At 42.4% G+C, this 21072-nt stretch overlaps 1 protein-coding gene across 1 annotated transcript in view; it reads right to left on the bottom strand.

Moving 5' to 3' along the window:
- The window catches only part of TMEM108 (transmembrane protein 108), a 36704-nt gene that overhangs the window by 7612 nt on the left and 8020 nt on the right, over window positions 1-21072 (bottom strand). Inside the window, exon 2 of the mRNA XM_014070551.2 lies at window positions 20931-21072. This exon is cut by the window's right edge and continues 962 nt beyond it. Coding sequence (XP_013926026.2) covers window positions 20931-21072 — 142 coding nt within the window. The remainder of the gene's footprint in view (window positions 1-20930) is intronic.

Genomic DNA, 21072 nt, shown 5'->3' with positions numbered 1-21072 from the left:
CAGGGATCCTACGAGGTGCAAAAGACTCCCGGACTACAATAGCCACACCGCCACCCCTTCCCTGGGCTCTCGGCTGATGAAGCACCTGAAATCCGTCTGGGCACATCTCTACGAGGGGGACTCCTCCCTCTGTGCCCAGCCATGTCTCAGTAATACATGCCAGGTCTGCCCCCTCGTCTACAATCAAGTCCCGGACGAGGGGAGCCTTATGAATAACAGACCTGGCATTTAGCGACAGCAGCCTGAGACCAGGGTCCTGATTGCTCACGCCATCTGACCTTGGAGTGGGACTCATAGGGCCGGAAGGAGGGATCTCTGCGATATAGCGAACCCTCCTTCCCCGGTAATGGCCAGCCCTAAAGTCCCCGCCGTATCTGCCTCTCCCTGTTATGACCGCAATGCTCCGACTCTCTCCCGTGGGTGTAATTCCCCCAACCACCCCAATGACTCCCGCATGCCCCGCCAGGTCCTCCGAATCAGACATACTCAGACACTCACACAAACAGTCCCCACAATATAGTTAAAACACAGAAAAAAATACAGCAGTAATAATACTAAAAGTGGGTCTTTCATACTAACACATTCAATCCCATACACTCAACATACCCGATTAAAATTGCGCAAGCACAGAGTTTAAATTATGAGTTCCGGAAGAGCCAACCTCCCTTCCTCCAAGTTCCAGAGAGATCCAAGGCCAAAGTCCAAGGTCCGTATTATGCAGAATGGTTGTAGATGGAGGGGGGGCGAAGCGCAAGCCCCAGATATTAACAAGCACCAGCTTTGCAGTCTCACACCCTCCAAGTCAAGATAAAGCGTAGGATAATCATCAATAACGGTCCATAGGAGATGTAAGGATGATATGCGGGGGGATATCTTATCCTCCCCCTCTCCTAAAGTCCTGGGAGGGCCAAAGTCTAGATGTCTAGATGTCAAATATTTTAAGTCTTTGTTATAGATTTCTGGTATAATTCCCAATAAAAAGATCTCTGGTTTAAAGTCTATGTGTTTGTGTATCATTTTCTCCAACCACGTGTGAATTTTAGTCCAGTATCTTTTAGCTTCAATGCAAATCCCCACATGTGGTAATATGAGCCCGGTATCTGATGACATTTCCAACATTTTTCTGATTTATTCTTGGACATTCTTGCAATTCTCCTTGGGGGTAGATGCCACCTGTAAAACATCTTATACAAATTTTCTCTATATGCAGTAGACATTGTCATTTTATAGTTTTGAGACCACAGTTTCTGCCATTTCTCTAAATCAATCCCATACCTAAAATTTTCCCCCAAGCTATCACAGTTTCTTTAACTTGTTCTTCTTGTAGTTTAACCTCCAATAAATATCCATATAGTTTTTAAATTACTTTTTCATCAGTGCCAGTTAAGATTTTATCTAACTCAGTCATTTTATTGTAAAAACCTTTGGATTTTCTATCTTCATTATATCTAGACTATATCTGTACATATGAATACCAATTCATTTCTATCCCTTCTTGTTTCAACTTTTGGATAGATTTGAGTTCACGTTCTGCATTCAATATTTCAACATATCTGTTTGTTCCTTTTTATATATTAGATATGAAAATGCTTCAATCATTGATAGCCAGACTGGAATTTTTAAGTAGTGTAATCTTTTAACCTTTTCCCAGTTTAATAACAAAACCTTCCTTATATAATGTCTTCTAAAATAGCCATGTGCTTTAGTTTCCTTATACCATAAAAAAGCATGCCATCCCAACAGTAAATCATGACCTTCTCCATTCAATAGTCTAGAGTTTTTTAGTGTTATCCACTCCTTAATCCACATCAAGTTTGTTGCTTGGTAGTATAACTCCCAATCAGGTAATCCCAATCCTCCTCTAATTCTAGTATCTTGTAACAATTTAAGTTTTATTCTAGCTTTTTTCCCTTGCCAAATAAACTTCAAGACTATTTTATTTAGGTCTTGAAAAAAAAAATCTTACCCAATCTAATTGGGATTGTCTAGAACAGGTATAAAATTCTAGGTAGAATATTTTGATTGTAGAAATTCTTCCCATCATTGATAGTTATAAATTGTCCCATTTCATCAAGCCAGTCGCAATTTGTTGTTTTAGTCTGGTATAATTGTCCTCCTTAAGAGTACTGCATCTAGGTGATAAATATATCCCCAAATATTTAACCTTACTTGTAATTTGAATCTGCAAAGCTTCTGACAACTCTTCCTTTTGTCTTGCTAGTATATTCTTTGTCATAATCTTTGCTTTGTCTTTGTTTATTTTCAAACCTGCTACTTTTCCATATTCCTCTATTCTTTCTAACAATTTGAGTGCTGTTTCTAGTGGATCTTCAAGAATAAAAACCAAATCATCCGCAAACGCTTGTAGCTTATATTCTTCTTTTTTTAATTTTCATTCCTCTTATTTCTTCTTCTTCTATGATCTTTCTATTTAGAACTTCTAATGTAATGTAATAGTGATAATGGGCAACCTTGTCTTGTACTTCTCTTTATTACAATAGGATCTGTCAATTCTCTATTTACCATTATCTTTGCTGTGTGTTTATGATATATCATTTGTATGGTTTGAATAAATTTCTTACCAAAGTTCATCTGCTTCAGTTGTAGAAACATAAATTGCCAGTTTACGTTGTCAAAGGCCTTCTGTGCATCGAGAAACATCAAAGCCATTTGTTTTTAGGGATGGGCCTCGTAATATTCCAAAGTATTCAAAATCATTCTCATATTGTCTTTAATTTGTCTCTTAGGTAAAAACCCATTTTGATCTGAGTGGATAAAGCTATTTAAATATTTTTTAAGTCTCTCTGCTAGTATAGATACAAATAGCTTATAATCTGAATTTAATAAAGAAATTGGACTATAATTCTTAGTTTGTGTTAAATCGATCTCCTCCTTGGGTAGCAATGCAATGTATGCTTCTGACCATGACTTCGGTATTCTACTCTCAGATATCACTTCATTCATGACTTGTAAGAGTGGGAGAATCAAGATTTCTTCAAATGGTCTGTAGAATTCCACAGGTAGTCCATCCGGACCTGGGGCTTTTCCATTATTTTGTTTTTTAAGTGCTTCCATTAACTCCATCATTGTTATTTTACTTTCCAGCATTGTTCTAGTTTCATCTGATATCTGGGGGAGATTAATATCCTGTAAATACTTTTTGACTCCTCCCTCCTCCACCTTCTCTTGTTCATAGAGCTTAGCATAGTAATCTTGTATAATTTTTTTTCTCAGTGTTTCCATACTGAATTTGTCCTTGTTCATCTCTTAATTGAAATATTTTCTTTGCTTCTCTCTCTTTTTTCAGTTTATATGCCAAGCATCTGCCTGGTTTATTTGCATTTTCAAAGTAATTCTGTTTAGCACCTATAATTTTTTGTGCCAGTTCTTCCTTTTCCAGTAGATCCATTTTATGTTTAATTATATCCATTTCTATCTTAACATCTTTTTTGTGGCAATCTCTGTAATTCTCTTTCAAGTATTTTGTAATCATTATCGAAAGCTTAATGCATTTGTCTTTTCTTTAAGTTTCTCTTCCTTGAATAGTCTATTATCAGACCTCTAGTAACAGCCTTCATTGTATCCCTAAGATTCTGCATTGATGTATCTTCTTTCCTAGTTTTCTCAGCCATTTCTCTAAAATATTCTGCATAGAAAGCGTCTGCCTTATCAATTGTATCTATCCTGTGTCTGTGTCTTTGTCTTTGCCATGTACATAGTAGACCTTCCGGTATGAGCCATCTGTAATTAACACCTTTTTTAATCAGAACTTTAATAAAAAATTGGTATTCTCTTCTCCTCTCTCTCACCTCTCTCGGAATTTGTTTGAAAACTACAATCTCCTTGCTTTTATATTTTAATATTCTATCTCTCATTTTCTGTAGAATTTGTAATTTGTTTTCTTAGTAAATCTTACATGAACTTCCCCTGGAAGAGCATTTCTCATTGCATATCTTGTATGTACGCGGAACGCTTCATCTATGCCATCCATCATCTTCTCTTGGGATAGCTCTAATACATTTGTCAGAATCTTGGATATTATCTGCACTAAGTTCTCTCCTTTTTCTTCTATGTTTTGAAATCTTAAGAAAAATTCAGACCTATCCATCTCCCATCTTAGTATTCCACTAGTCTCCCTTTCCACATCGCTCAGTCTACTGTCTAACCTCTCAGCTTTCTTCTCTCCTTCTTGAATTTTACCTTCAATTTTTTGAATCCTGTCTTCATATTTCATCATCCAGTTGTGCATATTTTCCATTTTTCCTTCCATTTTGTCAACTTTTTGTACTATTCTTTGATTTTGTTGTTCTATTGTCTCCATTCTTTTTTCTACACTCTCAGACTTCTTTACAATGGTGTCTAACTTATCATCCTTGCTATCAACTCCTGCTTGCAATTTCTGTATCGCTTGCATGATTGCCTCAAAGTTTACTCCTTTCTCTTTTTCTTGCTGAAGTATTAGTATTTAATAAATTTATAGGCCGCCCAATCCTGAAGGACTCCGGGCGGCTTACAGAAAGTAAAACTTTTAAAAAATAAAGGAATTAAAAAACAGAGGAGACAGAATTAAAAAACCATATCATACACCCAATCTAGTCGGGGCTGGACCTCAGTCATGAGGTCAACAGCCCCAGGCCTGCCGGAATAGCCAGGTTTTGATAGCCTTCCGGAAGGCCATGAGGGTGGGCAGAGTCCGCTTCTCTGGGGGTAGTTCATTCCATAGGGTCGGAGCGGCTACAGAGAAGGCCCTCCCCCGGGGCGCCTCCAGCCGATATTGTCTGGTTGACAACACCTGGAGAAGGCCCACCCTGTGCGATCTTATCGGCCGTTGATAGGTATGCGGCAGTAGGCGGTCTCGCAGGTATCCAGGTCCAAGGCCATGTAGGGCTTTAAAGTTAATAACCAGCACCTTGAATCGCGTTCGGAGACCAATGGGAAGCCAGTGCAGCTTGCGGAGGATAGGTGTAACGTGGGTGTATCTTGGTACACCCAGTATTGCTCGCGCGGCTGCATTCTGGACTAATTGTAGTCTCCGAACACTTTTCAGGGGCAGCCCCATGTAGACCGCATTACAGTAGTCAAGTCTTGAGGTGACGAGGGCGTGAGTGACTGTTTGAAGTGCCTCCCGATCCAAATAGGGTCGCAACTGGTGCACCAGGCAAACCCGGGCAAAGGCCCCCCTGGTCACGGCTGACAGGTGGTGTTCTAATGTCAGCTGCGAATCCAGGAGGACCCCCAAATTGCGGACACTCTCTGAGGGGTGTACATTTTCACCCCCCAGGATTAGCGATGGACTATCTGGACTGTCCTTGGGGGGCAGCATCCATAGCCACTCGGTCTTGACAGGATTGAGTGCAAGTTTGTTCACTCCCATCCAGATCCTGACAGCTTCCAGGCACTGGCACATCACGTCCACTGCTACACTGAGCTGGCACGGGGCGAAGAGATACAGCTGTGTATCATCTGCATATTGATGGTATTTAATCCCGTGCCGACAAATGATCTCACCCAGTGGCTTCATGTAGATATTAAATAGGAGGGGGGACAAGACCGAACCCTGCGGCACACCATATTTAAGGGGCCTAGGGGTCGACCTTTGCCCTCCAACCAACACCGACTGCGACCTGTTGGAGAGGTAAGAGGAGAACCACCGTAAAACAGTGCCTCCCACTCCCACCTTTTCCAGCCGTCGTAGAAGGATACCATGGTCGATGGTATCGAAGGCCGCTGAGAGGTCAAGGAGCACCAGGATAGAGGAATGTCCTCTATCCCTGGCCCGCTAGAGATCATCGGTCAGTGCGACCAAGGCGGTTTCGGTGGAGTATCCAGGCCTGAAACCAGACTGAAAGGAATCTAGATAATCTGCTTCATCCAAGGACCATCGGAGTTGAAGGGCCACCACCTTCTCAACAACCTTCCCCAGAAAAGGGAGGCTGGAGACTGGATGATAGTTCTTAAGAATAGCTGGGTCCAGACAAGGCTTCTTGAGGAGGGGTCTCACCACCACTTCCTTCAAAGGTTGCGGGAAAGATCCCTCCTGCAAAGACGCGTTGACAATCATCTGGAGCCAGCCTCGTGTTACCTCCCTGCTGGTTGAAACCAGCCAGGAGGGACACAGGTCCAGTAAACAGGTGGAGGCACTCATCACTCCCATGGCCTTGTCCACTTCCTCAGGGGTGACAAGCTAGAACTCACTCCAGGAAATCTGATCAAGACCCTCCCTCGGCATCTCTGCTGGTACTGTCCAAGTGAAATCAAGGTCTGTCCAAATCTGAGTGATTTTGTCCGACAGAAACTGAGCAAACTCCTCAGCCCTTCCCTGTAAGGGTTTCCTCGCCTCCTCACCCTTCAAGAGGGAGCGGGTTATCCTAAACAGGGCGGCTGGGCGAGATTCTGCGGACACAATAAGAGCGGAAAAATGTGCACATTTTGCCGCCCGTATCGCCACTAAGTAAGTCCTAATGAAGGCTCTTAATAGTGTTCGGTCGGATTCGGAGTTCCAACATCACTCTAGGCATCTCTTTTGGTGCTTCATCTCCCGAAGTTCCTCAGTAAACCAAGGTGCCCTCCTGGATCCACTGTTGCAGAGAGGCCACAAAGGCGCAATCCGATCCAGGGCCTCGGTCACCGCTGTATTCCAGGCAGCAACCAAGGACTCCGTCGGATTGTAGGCAAGGGAGTCAGGTATCTCTCCAAGCTCCTTCTGAAATCCCAACGGGTCCATCAGGTGCCTGTGGCGGAACCATTTAATCGGTTCCACCTCCCTGCAATGGGGGAGTCGCTTTCGAAAGTGAAGCCTCCGCAGGGAGTGATCTGACCATGACAAGGGCAAGATCTCTATTCCCCTTAATTCAAGATCACATCTCCACTGCCCCGAGAGAAATACGAAGTGGAGCGTGTGTCCCGCTCTATGAGTCGGACCCTGAATTACCTGGGTCAAGTCCATGGTTGTCATGGAAGCCATGAACTCCTGAGCCCATCAGAGCGTTCGCCTAGGGATGGCAGGTTGAAGTCCCCCAGTACTATTAGTCTGGGGAAATCAACCGCCAACCCGGCTACTGACTCTAGGAGCACAGGCAGGGCTGTTGTGACGCAGCTGCGAGGTAGGTACGTCAAAAACAAGCCCACTTGAACCCCTAGGTCCAACTTCACGAGAAGGGACTCACACCCCACAATCTCTGGAGCAGGGATCCCGCGAGGAACTAAAGACCTTCAGATAATGACTGCCACTCCCCCACCCCTTTACTGATGTTGTGGATGGTGAAGCACCTGAAGCCCTTCCGGGTACATTTCTGAGAGGGGGACTCCTCCCTCATGGCCCGGTCAGGTTTCAGTAATACATACCAGGTCTGCCCCCTTGTCAGATATTAAGTCCTGGACAAGGGGAGCTTTATGGATCACAGACCTGGCATTTAGCAGCAACAACCTGAGACCAGGGCCCTGACTTCTCTTGTCACCAGGTCCTCGAGTTGAGCTTGCAGGGCTGGAACAAGGTATCACTGTAACGTAGAGAGCCCTCCTTCCCTGGTAATGGCTAGCCCTGCAGCTCCCATCATACCTGCCTCTCCCGGTCATAACCAAGATGCCCCAACCCTCCCCCAGCCCCGTAGACCATTCCCCCTCTCCCATGGCTCCCATTCTTCTCAGCAGGCCGCACGTATCATTCATTCTAAGACAAGAGGCAGGTCTGGGCCCCCATCCACTTCTGCTTCTGCACTCAGTGGAGGGGGCACCAGGCTGCACTCTCAGTCCTCTCATGTATGCCACACAAACACTCTGCTCATACATACCGCACTATAATCATTAAAACATACAAAATACAATAATACAGTAATATAAAAATCAGTTAATTTAAAAGTGGGTTCATTCATCATCATTCACACAGCACACACTCCACCAACAGGATTAACGCAGATCTTAACTTCCGCCCAAGCGGTTTGCGCAAGTTCCGATAGCTGGGACTAATAATGGTGTAGGAGGGAGAGTTCCTCGGTCTCTCTTCCCTCCCGAGGATCCAGAGTCTGGGGGTAGCTGAAGTGGCTCCGGAGGGGGGGGGCAGTTGGAAGGGGTGCTAAATCCCCACCCGCATCTGTACCGTTTTCCGTCGTTTCCTTCCATCGAGGGCGTGTAGCAAGAAACAAATTGCAGGAGCTGCCAACACGCCAAGCGATCTTCATAGTCCTACAGTGGTGGTATTATTTGAAGGATAAACTGGAAGAAAAAAAAGGTGAAAAAGGCTCCAGCCGGGGCCAGAAATGGCGGCTGCTGGGGGAGGTATTCGCCCAATCCCCAGGCGCACCGCCTATCCAAACTGGAGGAGCCGAAAGTAAGATGGTCCAAAGACTGGCACTGTCTGAGGTGGCACTCCTGGGGCAGCAGCAGATAACAGTAGGAGCAGCAAAAGGGGCCAGGTGCGAGACCCAGGGGCCAAGATCAAAGCAAACAGAGTGTCGGCAACGGGAAGACCCGCAGTGGCGACGGCAGGGAAGAAAAAAGGCCGTGTCGAGAGGGAAGGGGGGGTGCCCAGAAGAGCTTCGGTAGCAGCAGAGAAAACCAGCAGCCCAGTCCCGGCACACATCGCTGTAGAACTCACCACCCCCTCCACGGAATGAAGCACAAACCGCCATGCCGGCACAGCCCAGCACAAGTCCAACGGCTCTCCATGGCGGCAGGGCCAAGATCGTCGCCATTTGCGCAATGCCGTCACTGGCCAGCGCAGAAGCCACCGAGGGTGGCAACACCATCCAGGAGCCACCCGAAAGCGGCACCCCCCCAGGTAGTTGCCCCCCTGTATCATCTGAAAGTTGGTCTCCTGCAGGAACCCCTTTCGCAATGTCCCCTAAGCTTTGCTCATTTTATTTTTCGCAAGCCTAAGCGATGAAGCTTGGAAGCCATTTCCCATCCTTGCGCATGCATTGTATTGACCTCCTGCAGGTGAGGAGGCAGGGTTTGTTGTTGTAGAGCCAACAGGAGTTACTTTTCTACTCAGGCTCAACAATTTTTGAAGCTGAGAGGTTAAAAATGCAATGAGAAAAGGGCATAAGAAAAAAAAGGGGGGAGGGAAGAGTGAAAATCTGACTTAAGAAAAAAGGTAAAAGAGTGAAAAAGAGAAGAGAGGGAGAGGGAAAAGAAAGAAAAAAAACTCTTCAATCCAATTTGCTCAAAATTTAAGGCGAGGCATCCATTGATGTCCCAATATCTTCAAAAGGAAAAGAGTGCAAAAAGAAAACATAGGGTAAAAAAAGCAAAAAAAAAAAAATACTTCAAGCCACAAAAAAAAGAGGAAAGGGGGGGGGGGTCAAAAAGTCATAAGGAGTTAAAAAAAAAGTCAGTATCTCCCCATCAAGATAATATAAAAATAATATAAAAACTGCCACCAAGCTAGAACAAATAAATTCAGTCTCCCCCTCCCCAGCTAAGATAAAAGTCGTTCCAATGTCATTCTTAGCTTCCTTTGCTGCTTTGTTATTTAGTCTAAGGTAGGATTCCAGACAGTAAAAAGCTCCAGCTGCATAAATAAAGCCTGCTTTTTTTTCAAATGGTTTACAGGGGAAGTTTTTGGTAATAATATTTCAAGTCTGCTAGATGGCAGTGTTAGCTTGTTAGCTTGTATCAACTCGATACTAAAGCTTCCGTTTAAACTTTCTTTAAAAAAAGAAAAAATAACAAAAGTTACTAAAGAGCAAGCTGAGAAAGAAACAGCAGATCTTCAAAGCACTTTAAGTTTAAGTTCAATGTTCAATGTCCCCACAAGGTCCAGAATTAAGAGTATCAGAGAGAAAAAGAAAAACACAGAAAGCCGATCTGCATTGCAAGGGAGTCCAGCTCAGCTTCCGGGGATAAAAAGAGAAACGGAAAAAAAATCCTTCAATTGGCAAAACTTATACCCACCGCTTTTCTCACTAGTCGACCTTATTTTAAATTGATTTTCCAAATTTAGGGTGTTCTCTTTCCAATAGAAAAAAGGTTTAAAAACTCTCACCAACACGACATGCTTCTCTCCAACGCATTTAGGGCTGTCAGCAGCTTCAATAGCCTTGGCTGATTTGGGATCGCTGGCAAAGGAGGTTTTTCCTGGGTCACCAGAGACTTTGCGGGCATCTCTGGGACCACTGGATGTCCCCCTACCTTTCACTGTCTCTTCGGGAGAACTTAGGTCCAAAAAGAACCGTCCAGATGATCCAGTTTAGATGGACATTCAGGAGCATCCTGAAAGTTTGTCTTCACGCTGCTAAGCCCCGCCTTCTTCTCACCAAAAGCTTCTTCAAGCCCTTTGCTGACTAGAAAGGAGGGGGCAGGCAAAGAAACAGGCTGGAATGGAAGCAGATCTTCATAAGGTAAGTGACCCAGGATGGCAGAATGGGGGGGGGGAGAAATTGTGGGGAGCCCAGGGGAGGGAGAATGAGGTATCTGTGGGTCGAGGGAGGTCTTGAGTGGTCTGAAGCAGGTGGCCTGTTCCATCATCAGGTTTCTCTCCTCCCCCCCCAGCACCTTCCCCACTCCAAGATACTTCATGTGCACTTAATGAGCCACGCATTCGATTAGCGAATGTGTGGGTGAAAGCAGGCAGTGATTGTTCCTGGTACAAGATTCACTCCTACGAGTCCTCGGGTCACGAATGGACTCGGCAGGCTCCTTTACATTCATAATTCGAGGACTACCTGTAATTCTTTATTCCATGAATCAAAGCAATAATCCTGCATAGAATTAGAAACTACCCTAAAGCCTGGAAGCTACAGGTCTTATTAGTAAAATCTGGGTTGCATTTTCAGTTGAATTACTTTCATGTGTGGATTTTAAACATGTATTTAACATGTTTAAAATTAAACAAGAAAGTCAACCCTTTCTTTTTCCCATTAAAAATGTTCTGATTTTGCAAATGCCTAGGAAGATAGTGGTAGTATATTTGATTTGTGCTGGGTGTCAGAATTCTATTATGAAAACTTCAAATTAATTTAGGAGTTTAAATTGGGAGACCCTTTGGTGTAGTGGTTAAGACACTAAGCTAAAAACCAGGAGTCTTAATTCTAATTCTACCTTGGGCATGAAAGCCAGCTGGGTGACTCGGGCCAGTCAGTCTCTCTCTCTGTTCAATTCACCTGACAGGGAAAATAGGAGGAGGAATTGAGTATTGAATTTGTTTGCTACCTTGAGTTATTTGTAAAAATAATAAAACGAGTCACCACTGTTGTAAAGCAATTCACACGGTCAATAAACAAAGCATATGATTATAAAGTGAATTGAGAATATCCAATGATTGTTTTTTGTTGTTTTGTGCTGGAAAACAGCAAAAAAGCCACAAATTGAAGTCATATAATCAAGGAAGGACACAACTGGCCATAAATGCAAGTCAGTTACCAAGCTCCCAAAATGCAATAGTGTAGTCAGGAATGATTGTGGCAGATGTAACTTCAAAAATGGGCAATAAATAGCATTTTAAAAGTCATTACATAACAGATCATTAAATGATTGTAAATTGAAGACTATCTGTACTTATTTCAGGACTGTCTGTTGGATACAAGAACAAGTCTATAAAAGAGATACATCTGTCACTAGAAGTTTCATGACATTGTGACTGCAACTATTCATAAACTCCTACAAATAAGTTCCCTACATACTATTTATAAGGATATATTTCTGAGGTAAGTTATCCAACCCTATTTGTACCTTCGAGTCAGCACTAACTCCTGGCAATTTGTCTTTCAGTTTTTAGATTTCAGAACTAATTTGCCATTGCTGTCTTCTTAGGACTGAGAAAGAATAATTAGGTCACTCAGCTAGCTTTATTCCTAAAATAGGACTACAAATCACAGTCTCCAGTTTCCAGCCTGGTGCCTTAACCACTATACCAAATAGGCTCTCATGTTTTAAAATGAAAAGCAGGACTCTTGCGTGAGCAGGGGGTTGGACTAGATGACCTCCAAGGTCCCTTCCAACTGTTACTGTTACCTTTCCCCTTCATCCCAAGTTTCAGATCCTCCTCTAAGTGAATTTTGAGTAGAAAATGAGCAGAGGGAAATATTAAGCAGTCTCTCCTCCTCAGCAGTTCTCCTTGGCTGCATTTTCCCAGAAGTATACTTTTTTTCTTGAGGGAGGCCACTTAATTGATTTGCTGTAATATTTAGTTCAGTCTGAATATTGGTCTTCAGGGTTGTTGGTCTTCATGTCTTCAGAAATCTTGATCTTCAAATCCTAAATCCCCAGGATTTATAATCCTTTAACTAACACACAAGAGTAAACTGGAATGACTAAGAATGTAAATGTAATCATGTTTCACAGCATGTTGTCTTCTCATTTAAAATTAGCTGTGAGACAGTCTGCTAGTATAGTCATAACAGTTTTGGTTTGGATCACTGGAAGAGTTATCTTTTTATTATCACTTGACAATGGCAGCAATTTTATGAAACCTAGATAAAATAGTTTTGTTGGCCACCCTCATTTATATTATGGTAACAACAATTTTTATGAAAACCTACCTCCCCACTTGCTAATTTAATAGTTATTATAGAATTGTAACATTCTGCTCAGTGCAAGAAATTGTAGAGCCACAAAATATATTCTAGTCTCCACTTGGGGATATTTATAGCAAGGGGAACATTTCTTCTGCAGGGTATTGGTTTCATTAATTCTTAGATGCTTCCTGTAATATTCAACTAAAATCTATCCTGCAAGTGAAATCAACCCAAACTTAGATGGGACCCTCTGAAACAAAATGGCATATTTGATAAAGCAGTCTATGAGGCAGTAGCTAGGCTAGAAAGAAGAGGGATATGAATTAAGGGAAATCCCCTTACAAATATCTTTTATAAGAAACAACTTTATGAAAGAATTCTGAGACAATACAAGCTCTTTTATATTTGTTAAGATGTACATCTACATTTGGTTATTGATGCACCTGTAGACCAAAAAAAGCCCCTAGATCAAAGCATTGGATAATTGTCTAAAAACATTGTTGAAACATGGAAGATTCCAGCTGTTTCCGCAAAAGCCAGTAGGAGGAAATCAATTTTCCATTCCAATTTATATTCCATAATTTTTCCAATAGTTCAAAACAGCTTACAAGTGATCCTGCTCTCATAATATGGCTGAAAAATGTGAAAACTTCAAAAATGAATTACTGGAAACACCTAATTTACCTAGTTCCACTATACTATCAGGAAATTAAGTATTATAAAATTTATTCTCCTCTCCAGTCTTAAAAAGGGCACCAAACTGAATTTCAAACCATTTGAGAAGTCAAAATCATATCACATACACTTGAAAATACATATGTTTTAGCTTATCCATTATAAATAATTTTTCATATCTGAGATATTTGAGTGGGAGCAATCATGTGACTTTAGTAGTCTCATTGTAGTGGTTGCTGGATGATTTCTGTCTATCTCTCCTTTGTATATTGAAGGTGGCAGCAGTTATCTTAATATGCAACAGGATTGTCAGGTGATCAGCAATGAACTGAAGAGTGCTAGCAGGAACTCCTCCGAAAAACCAAAATTTCAGGAAAATAAAACAAATTGTTCGCTTATCAGATTAAGTGGGGCCATCATGACATTATAAGAAGAATTGCTTCTTTGTGATCATTACTGATATGCAATACATTCATTTCACCTTCAAAGATTAAGAAAAGCAGTAAGGAAAAATAAGAAATTATACTGGGATAATGCCTGCTTTATAGTATTCTGCCAAATTCTGTTGATTTGTGTTAATTTAATGTTTTATTAACTTTATTAGATATGTTTTTATCAGGATCTGAACTAATTTTATTGATTTGAGTTGTAGTTATTCTGTTACTGATTTTGGTTTGTTGTATTATTGTTATTGTTATTATTTTAAAATAGACAACCACACTGGGTGGCATACCAAAAAATCTTGGCCTACACTTGTAAAATTTGTCAACGTGCAGATTTTCTGTCAACTGCAAAAGGCCACACTACTTGGATCCACACATACACTACGCTAATATGATATAGAGAATGTTTTTTATTTAAATAAATATGCAGTATGAAATGTTTTTCATATCTAAGCTTCAGGAATAGCTGTGCTCTGAAAGAGAAAGGAGGCATATCCCAATATTTCCTGCATCTACATTATGTATCCACCAGATGGCACTATGAGTAAGGTAAAAGACATTTTTAAATCCATACAACATCCAGCTGGCATGTAACAGGTCTCTTTGAATGGAGATGATATTGTAATTGACATCTATAAATAAGTAACACCAGCAGTGGGATTCACCTAGTTTGTACCAGTTCACTAGAACCAATAGCTACCTTTTTGTTCAGTTCAGTGAACCAGATGAAGCCTCACCTCTCCCCTCCCAGGCTGACCCACAGAAAGAAATAGGGAGGTTTGTTCACATTTGGGGTTGAGGGCAGAGGTGGGTTGCTACCAGTTTACACCCGTTTGGGCAAACGGTACTGGAATTTGCGACTGGATCGGCAAACTGGTAGGGACGACAGCTGGCCACACCCCTAACTAATTCCCTGGTCCCCCATGTCATTACCAGCATGTTTTTAGTCCTTTTTAATGTTCTGTGCATGCACAGAACAATTTATAGGCAACTGTGCATGCACACGCAGTGCACGTCCAGCATGCATGCCCAGCAAACCAGCAGTAACACTGGCAGCAACCCACCCCTAGGGGGGGCAGGAAATCTGAAGGGGCTGGTTCATCCAGATGTTCCAAGCAAGAGTCACATGTTTCAAAGAAGGAAATCACTTTCTCCAGTGAAGCAAAACTGAGTCTTTCCCGAGAGAGCTGAGTAGAGGATTCACCCATGGGGGGGGGGGAGGGGGCTGGTGGCAGGATCCAACTGGGCTAAGAAGGATTCCTGCAGATCCTCTCTGCCTCTTCCTAGTTTAGCTGAGGGTTTCAGGCGACTTCCCTTCAGATTGGGATGGGGGTATCTATCTGTGATTCATAAGACTGCACCTCCCCTCTTGACATCCAGCACAGCAACTCTTCCTATGGGCAGAAATCTTCATCTGTGAAATGAATGGGGGGAAGAGTGTCCCCCGGCAATATGCTTCCAATTCCAGAGGTGGAATCGGGTCTGAATTGGGGGGAAGAAGTGTTCATCTATGACTTTTGAGATGGAAAAGGCCAGAACAAGAGTGTTGTGGCCTGTCGGCCACCAGCCCCTCCAACAGCAAATCAGATGAGGAGGCATGGGAGTGAGGGTCAGCATCAAGGCAACTTGAGACTCTGAGGGGGGAGAAGGAATGAAGCTGTCAGAGGGAGGGGCAGAGCCTAGGCTGTCAGCTCTCAGTTGTAGAGTCAACAGCCCCCAGGTCTGGAGGTGGCTGATGAAGAAAAGGAGGAACAGCTGGGTCCAGTGCCTGACATGTGGATACACCGAAGGCAGAGGAGAGGAGAGCAGTGGAAATCTGTGGGCTGATCTTTGGGACAGAAGAGCCACCGCTGCTAGCAAAGCCCCACCCTAGCTCTGGGGATAAAAGGCGGGGGACAGAGATGAATAGATGTGACAGACTATTCATCTCCCTGCTGGACAGACTTGTTAGCCTGCTGTGAGAGAGATAAAGACTTTTTGCCAGGGCTGCTGGGCTCTGGAATAAAGGAATCATTGATTTAACTACAGAGGGTTTGTCGTGTTTGGGAATCTGGGTCAGAACAGCAGGGCAGGACCAATGAGAATTCTCAGAGCATCATTGGTCTCCAGGCAGAATCCTTTGTGACTTCACCCAATGGAAGAGGGTGTTCGGTGCAGAGAGACAAGCAGAGAAATTGGGAAGTGGGGGATGTATTTGGTATTGGGAGGGAGGCTGCAGCTTAAGGAGGGAATTCATGGCAGCCCTGAAGGGACTTTCTGTGGTCTCTTCATGATTCTCAGTCAGTGTGCATGGAGGGGTGGACTAGCTGTCCATTTAGGTTCCCAAACTGCCCCAGAGAGCATTGAAGGCAGAGGTGGGTTCCTACCAGTTCGCACTTATTCGGCAGAACCAGTTCGTCAAATCTACTGAACCAGTTAGAAGAGGTTCCACCAGTGGGCCCGGAAAGCAGGCCACACCTACAGAAGAGATTCCAAATTTTTTTGGAACCCACCACTGATTGAAGGGATGCCTGGGCTTTCTCTGAAAGGGACTCTGGGGTCCCTCCACCTCACTTGGGGGAGGAAAAAGGTCCCTGAAATGTGGGGAGCTGGAGGTGGGGGCTGACTAAGGAGAAGAAGGGAGGGATGAATCACACAGGAGCAGCGGAGGGAAGGTCTCCTGGGTGATGGGAGGGGAAGGGCATCCCCACTGCCCGGGCATCCCCCAGAGGCAGGGGGGCAGCCCCAGAGTAGGGGAGTGGCTCAGAAACCAAAGGGCTCCTGCTAAAACAGGCCATATTCAGAAAAGGTTCTTTCTCAAATATTCCTCAGGGGAAAATCTATTTTTCATAATCGGAGTATCCTAAGGACTGTCTCTGGCTGCTCTGGGGTCCAACCTCCTGGCCCTCACACTGTCCTCAGGGATCTTGATTGAAGCTTCCACACACACCCCAGAGCTGCCTGATGTCCACTGACCTTCTCCCGCCTACGGAGTGGAGCCCATTGATCTCAGAACCACCCTGGGGCTTCTCTCTGAATGGGACATTTTCCAAAAAGGGGGATTGGCATTTCTTGCCCTCCCATCAGCTTGGAAAAGGATCAGAGGGAAGAGTGTTCTTTGCCATTTCCCCTCCCTTCAGGAGAAACAGGGCCATTTGGGGCAGGGTGGATTCCAGCAGTCACTACTGCTGGTTCACTTGTGGCTGTGCATGCGTAGAAACAAAAAACAAGATGGCGTGCATAGAACTGGTTCAGGGGCATGGCAGGCCTGGGTCATTGCCAATTCCAGTGACCCAGGCCACCAAACCACTACCGGTTCAGCCAACCCAGTCTAAACCAGTAAGAACCCAACACTGATTTGGAGGTTATGCAGGAATCGGCTGTTCCAGTTCATTTGTGGAAGAGAATACTTTTATTTTATTCCCTTTTTTTTTCTTCTCATAGTTTATAATTTTTAGTCATAATTTATATAATATATAAATAAAATCATAATTTATATTTAAATAAATTGAATAAAATATAGGATAAAATGATACACATATAAATCATAGGCTCCATTGGAATAATCTGTTTAGGCCAAGGCTACTTCTTATGTAGTGTATTCCCTCACAGTCAGTTGCCCAGCCTGCAATTTGACACATTCAGCAAAGATCAACCTTGTTTTAATAATTGGTTCTTGAGCTTCTTCTGTGCACTAAGCTCCTGATAGTTAGAAAAATAAATATATCCAGTTCCCTCAGTCTCTCATAAAACTAAGTTCCAGCTCCCAATCATAAATCATTTTGTTGAAATAGGAAAAAAAACAGAAGATTTATATTACCATAGGAGAGATAGCAGAGGTCATGTGACAGTGCTATATATCGCTTGTGAGAATGGTAAATAAACTAGATTCAGTGCCTACAAAACTTCATTTTAATGTATGCAAATTAGTGTACATTCAAAGTGACAAATATTATTCTAATATATTTTAATCTAATCTTGGAGCCACTCCCCATCCTCCAGTTCTGCTGCATATGCGGGACGAGTCTCCTATGATAGCCAATCTGACCTTGGGTGAGCCAGATTGCTTCAGTTGAAGGAGCCTGGCCTAAGGTTTCCATCGCCCAGGCTTTCAGAAGGTGGTGAGAACTGCAGCCCACCACAACGGTTTAGCTGAGCCGCAAAGTTGAACGCACCAGTAAAGCAGTGGTGCACCCCAAGCGAGGAAGGATTGTGAGCTTTGAGGGTGTAAGTATCTATATTTCAGTGGCTTATGTACAAAATTCATACCACACCTTCCCATTGGCATTCAAAGTGGCTAATCATGGTAAATACAAATCATTTGTTTGAAAAATAAAGGGGTGGATTACAATATTGATGATGAATGTAAATGAAAGGCTTTGGTTTCCAAAGCCTTCCTCCCCCATCAGTGAAACCTGAGTCATCTCCCAGAGTGGGATGTCTCAGGACGCAGATGGTTGAGGTCTGGCCAGCCCCCACTCCCGTGTCCCTGCCAGATTCCCCGATCTAGGGCAGGGATAGAAAAGAGGCAGTCTCTGCTTCCCTCCGCTCCTGGTTCTCTTGACATTCAAATCACCTTGCAGCCCTAACATTGAAGCCCTAACCCTAACACTAACCCTTTCAGTACATCATTTTTTATACTTAAAATGGTCATTAGGGCAGAGAACCAGTTGTTAAATTATTTCAATCCCACCAGAGTAACACACATATATTATTCTAGTAAATTTTCTATGTGCACATTAATAGAAAATATTTGAGGAGCCTCTAAAATTTAATCAAAAGCTACTATTGGTAACTAATGTTTAATGACAATCATTTAGGAGCTTGATTCACAGTGACAATAAATTCACTATTGGGTTGTTCCAATAATGATTATTTAGCTACTGTTGCATTTGTCTTTTTTAAAAATTAGTTTTTCTTAAATAATTAGCTTGAGCCCCTCTTATAAATAAAGAAGAGATTAGGTTCAAACCTATTCAGACCCCAGTTGCAAGAGGCATGTGGGTGGTTTTCTGGAAAAGGTCATTTATTTAATTTGAAAGAACTAATAATTGAAATGAAGCATATACATTTTGTACTGTTCTAATAATTCTAGTTTCAATTTTCACCCACTTTACAGAGGATCTGAGTTGGGGTTTTTTGAAACCATTTTAACCAGCATATAATTTACTGACTTTTATTATGGAAATTTCAGAATGCATCATTGAATGACCCTGCAGCCATTCTTCAAACTTCTCCCAAAATGAAATTGGCAATGACAGTATCCATAACTTACTTATTATTTCCTCTTCTCAAATTTCTATGGAGATTATCAGTCATCCAGGTCATAGTTGTCCCAAAGGTGCTTTTTTCAAGAGGCAACTGGACTTCCTTATTTTTCTTTGAAGACATTTCACTTCTCATCAAGAAGCTTCTTCAGCTCTTGAGAGAATGATGGAGAATGGAACTATCCAGTCAGAGCTGAAGAAGCTTCTTGGATGAGAAACGAATTATCATTAAAAAAACAAACCAAGAAAGTACAGTTGCCTCTTGAAAAACCACTTTTGGGGCAATCAGGACCTGGATTACTAAGAATCTCCATAGAAATTTTATTTGCATACAACCAAGATGTGGTTTTTAAAAACTTAAAGTAATAATATGGATATATTTTTAATGGGATAACTTACATTGAAGGATAGAATTGGTATTAAATTATCTGAGGAACTGTTTAATACAACTTGCCACCATAAAAGAATCTGCCATATAATAAAGTAAATTGGTTCATCTAACTCAGTATTAGCTATGCCAAATCTTAATGGCTTAGAAGTTCCCAGAGATTCAGATAATAAAGTGTCTAGCTCTACCCAGAAATGTTGTAGTTCTTCTATATGAAGCCTGACAACTTCTGTATGTAAAAAATGTAATAAATTAGGTGCTTTATCATTGACATGTCCTCTCCCAATTACGGGCCTTTGTTTGAAAAGGTATTCCAAATGCCAGGCTGTTCCTTTGCTTATTCAAACACTTTATAAACTGTACAGTACACTATCACAGCATCCCAGAATGTTGCAGCAAATACGGACAGTGTGGCATATTTTACTACTCAATAAACAGAACTGTGATTTTGGTGAAGGAGGGGAAATGGCATGAATCAAAACAATTTGAGAATCTTTGGCTTATTTGTTCTAGCTGCTATTACTGATAAACTTAAATAGTCTTGTAAAAGTTGTTGCATAAATGGTTGGCATCTGCAGAACAGATATCAGAACTACATTCTCTGTCTCTTTGTCTCTCTCTTTTTTGTGGTTTACAATGTTTACAGATGGAATGCAAAGTCTGGTTGCTGTTCTGATGAAAGAGGTGTCATCAAAAATATTGAAATCTCAGCAGACTTTTAAAGAGAGTTGCAGAACATACTAACTGAAAATTGAAATATCAATGATACAAATAACTTCACTGCCAATTTCTTAATCTTCTCTGATGAACTGGCAATTGGTTATAATTAGCTTCAGTGAAGTAATATCAAAAAATAAATAATTGTTTTGCACAATTATTAAATAAGGTTTCCCAACCAAAGCTTTTCTCCTTTTCTCAAGGAGTAAAAGGGTTATAATGGAGACAATGAGAAAGCGGATTGATAGACATTATGCAGGTGGGTGCTCATTTCCAGATATGTGGGAACTTTCCATGGCAAAATTATGAAAGGATAATAGATTAAGGGATGCGGTGGCTCAGTGGTTAAAGTGCTGGGCTTGTCCATCAGAAAGTTTGGCAGTTCGGCGGTTCGAATCCCTAGTGCTGTGTAACAGAGTGAGCTCCCGTTACTTGTCCCAACTTCTGCCAATCTAGCAGTTCGAAAGCATGTAAAAATGTAAGTAGAAAAAATAAGAACCATCTTTGGTGGGAAGGTAACAGCGTTCCGTGCACCTTTGGCATTTAGTTATGCCGGCCACATGACCGTGGCAACTTCTTTGGACAGTGCTGGCTCTTCGGGTTTGAAATGGAGATGAGCACCGCCCCCTTGAGTCGGGAACGACTAGCACATATGTGTGAGGGGAACGTTTACCTTAATAGATTACTATTTGCTGTGATTTCTCATCTGATCAAAATTATATGCCAAGGATGAAAAAAAAGGATGCTCCTGGATTCCATGCACCCTAATAGAAATACTGTGTTTACAGGAGAGACCAAAACATATGCTAATTCTGCTGTGTTCTCCACATTGCCTGGGTATACAACTGTAAGGATGTTGAAATAATGTAGGATGATTGTTAATTATATGGGAGACATATTATGTGGATCACTGAAACTTTATAATTAGATTTTTTGAACTTTTTTTCATTATCATTATTATATGTTATATCCCACAGGGCATAAATATATAGAGAAACATTCAACTTACAGCATGAGGATACAGGTACACTGATGGCCAAGATGATCCATGCTATATCCACTTTGCTGAGACAAATAGTTGTTCTGTATTGGGGCTTGTTCCTTTCTGTGACATGAGAAACATTTCCTGAGACATCAGGCTTCCTGGTACC

The sequence above is a fragment of the Thamnophis sirtalis genome, unplaced genomic scaffold, assembly GCF_051295495.1.
Source record: "Thamnophis sirtalis isolate CommonGarterSnake01/CBP01778 unplaced genomic scaffold, rThaSir2_p1.2 scaffold_4, whole genome shotgun sequence".
Lineage (NCBI taxonomy): Eukaryota > Metazoa > Chordata > Lepidosauria > Squamata > Natricidae > Thamnophis > Thamnophis sirtalis.
The sequence above is the reverse complement of the archived record's forward strand: the minus strand, read 5'-3'. Positions and strand labels throughout refer to the sequence as shown.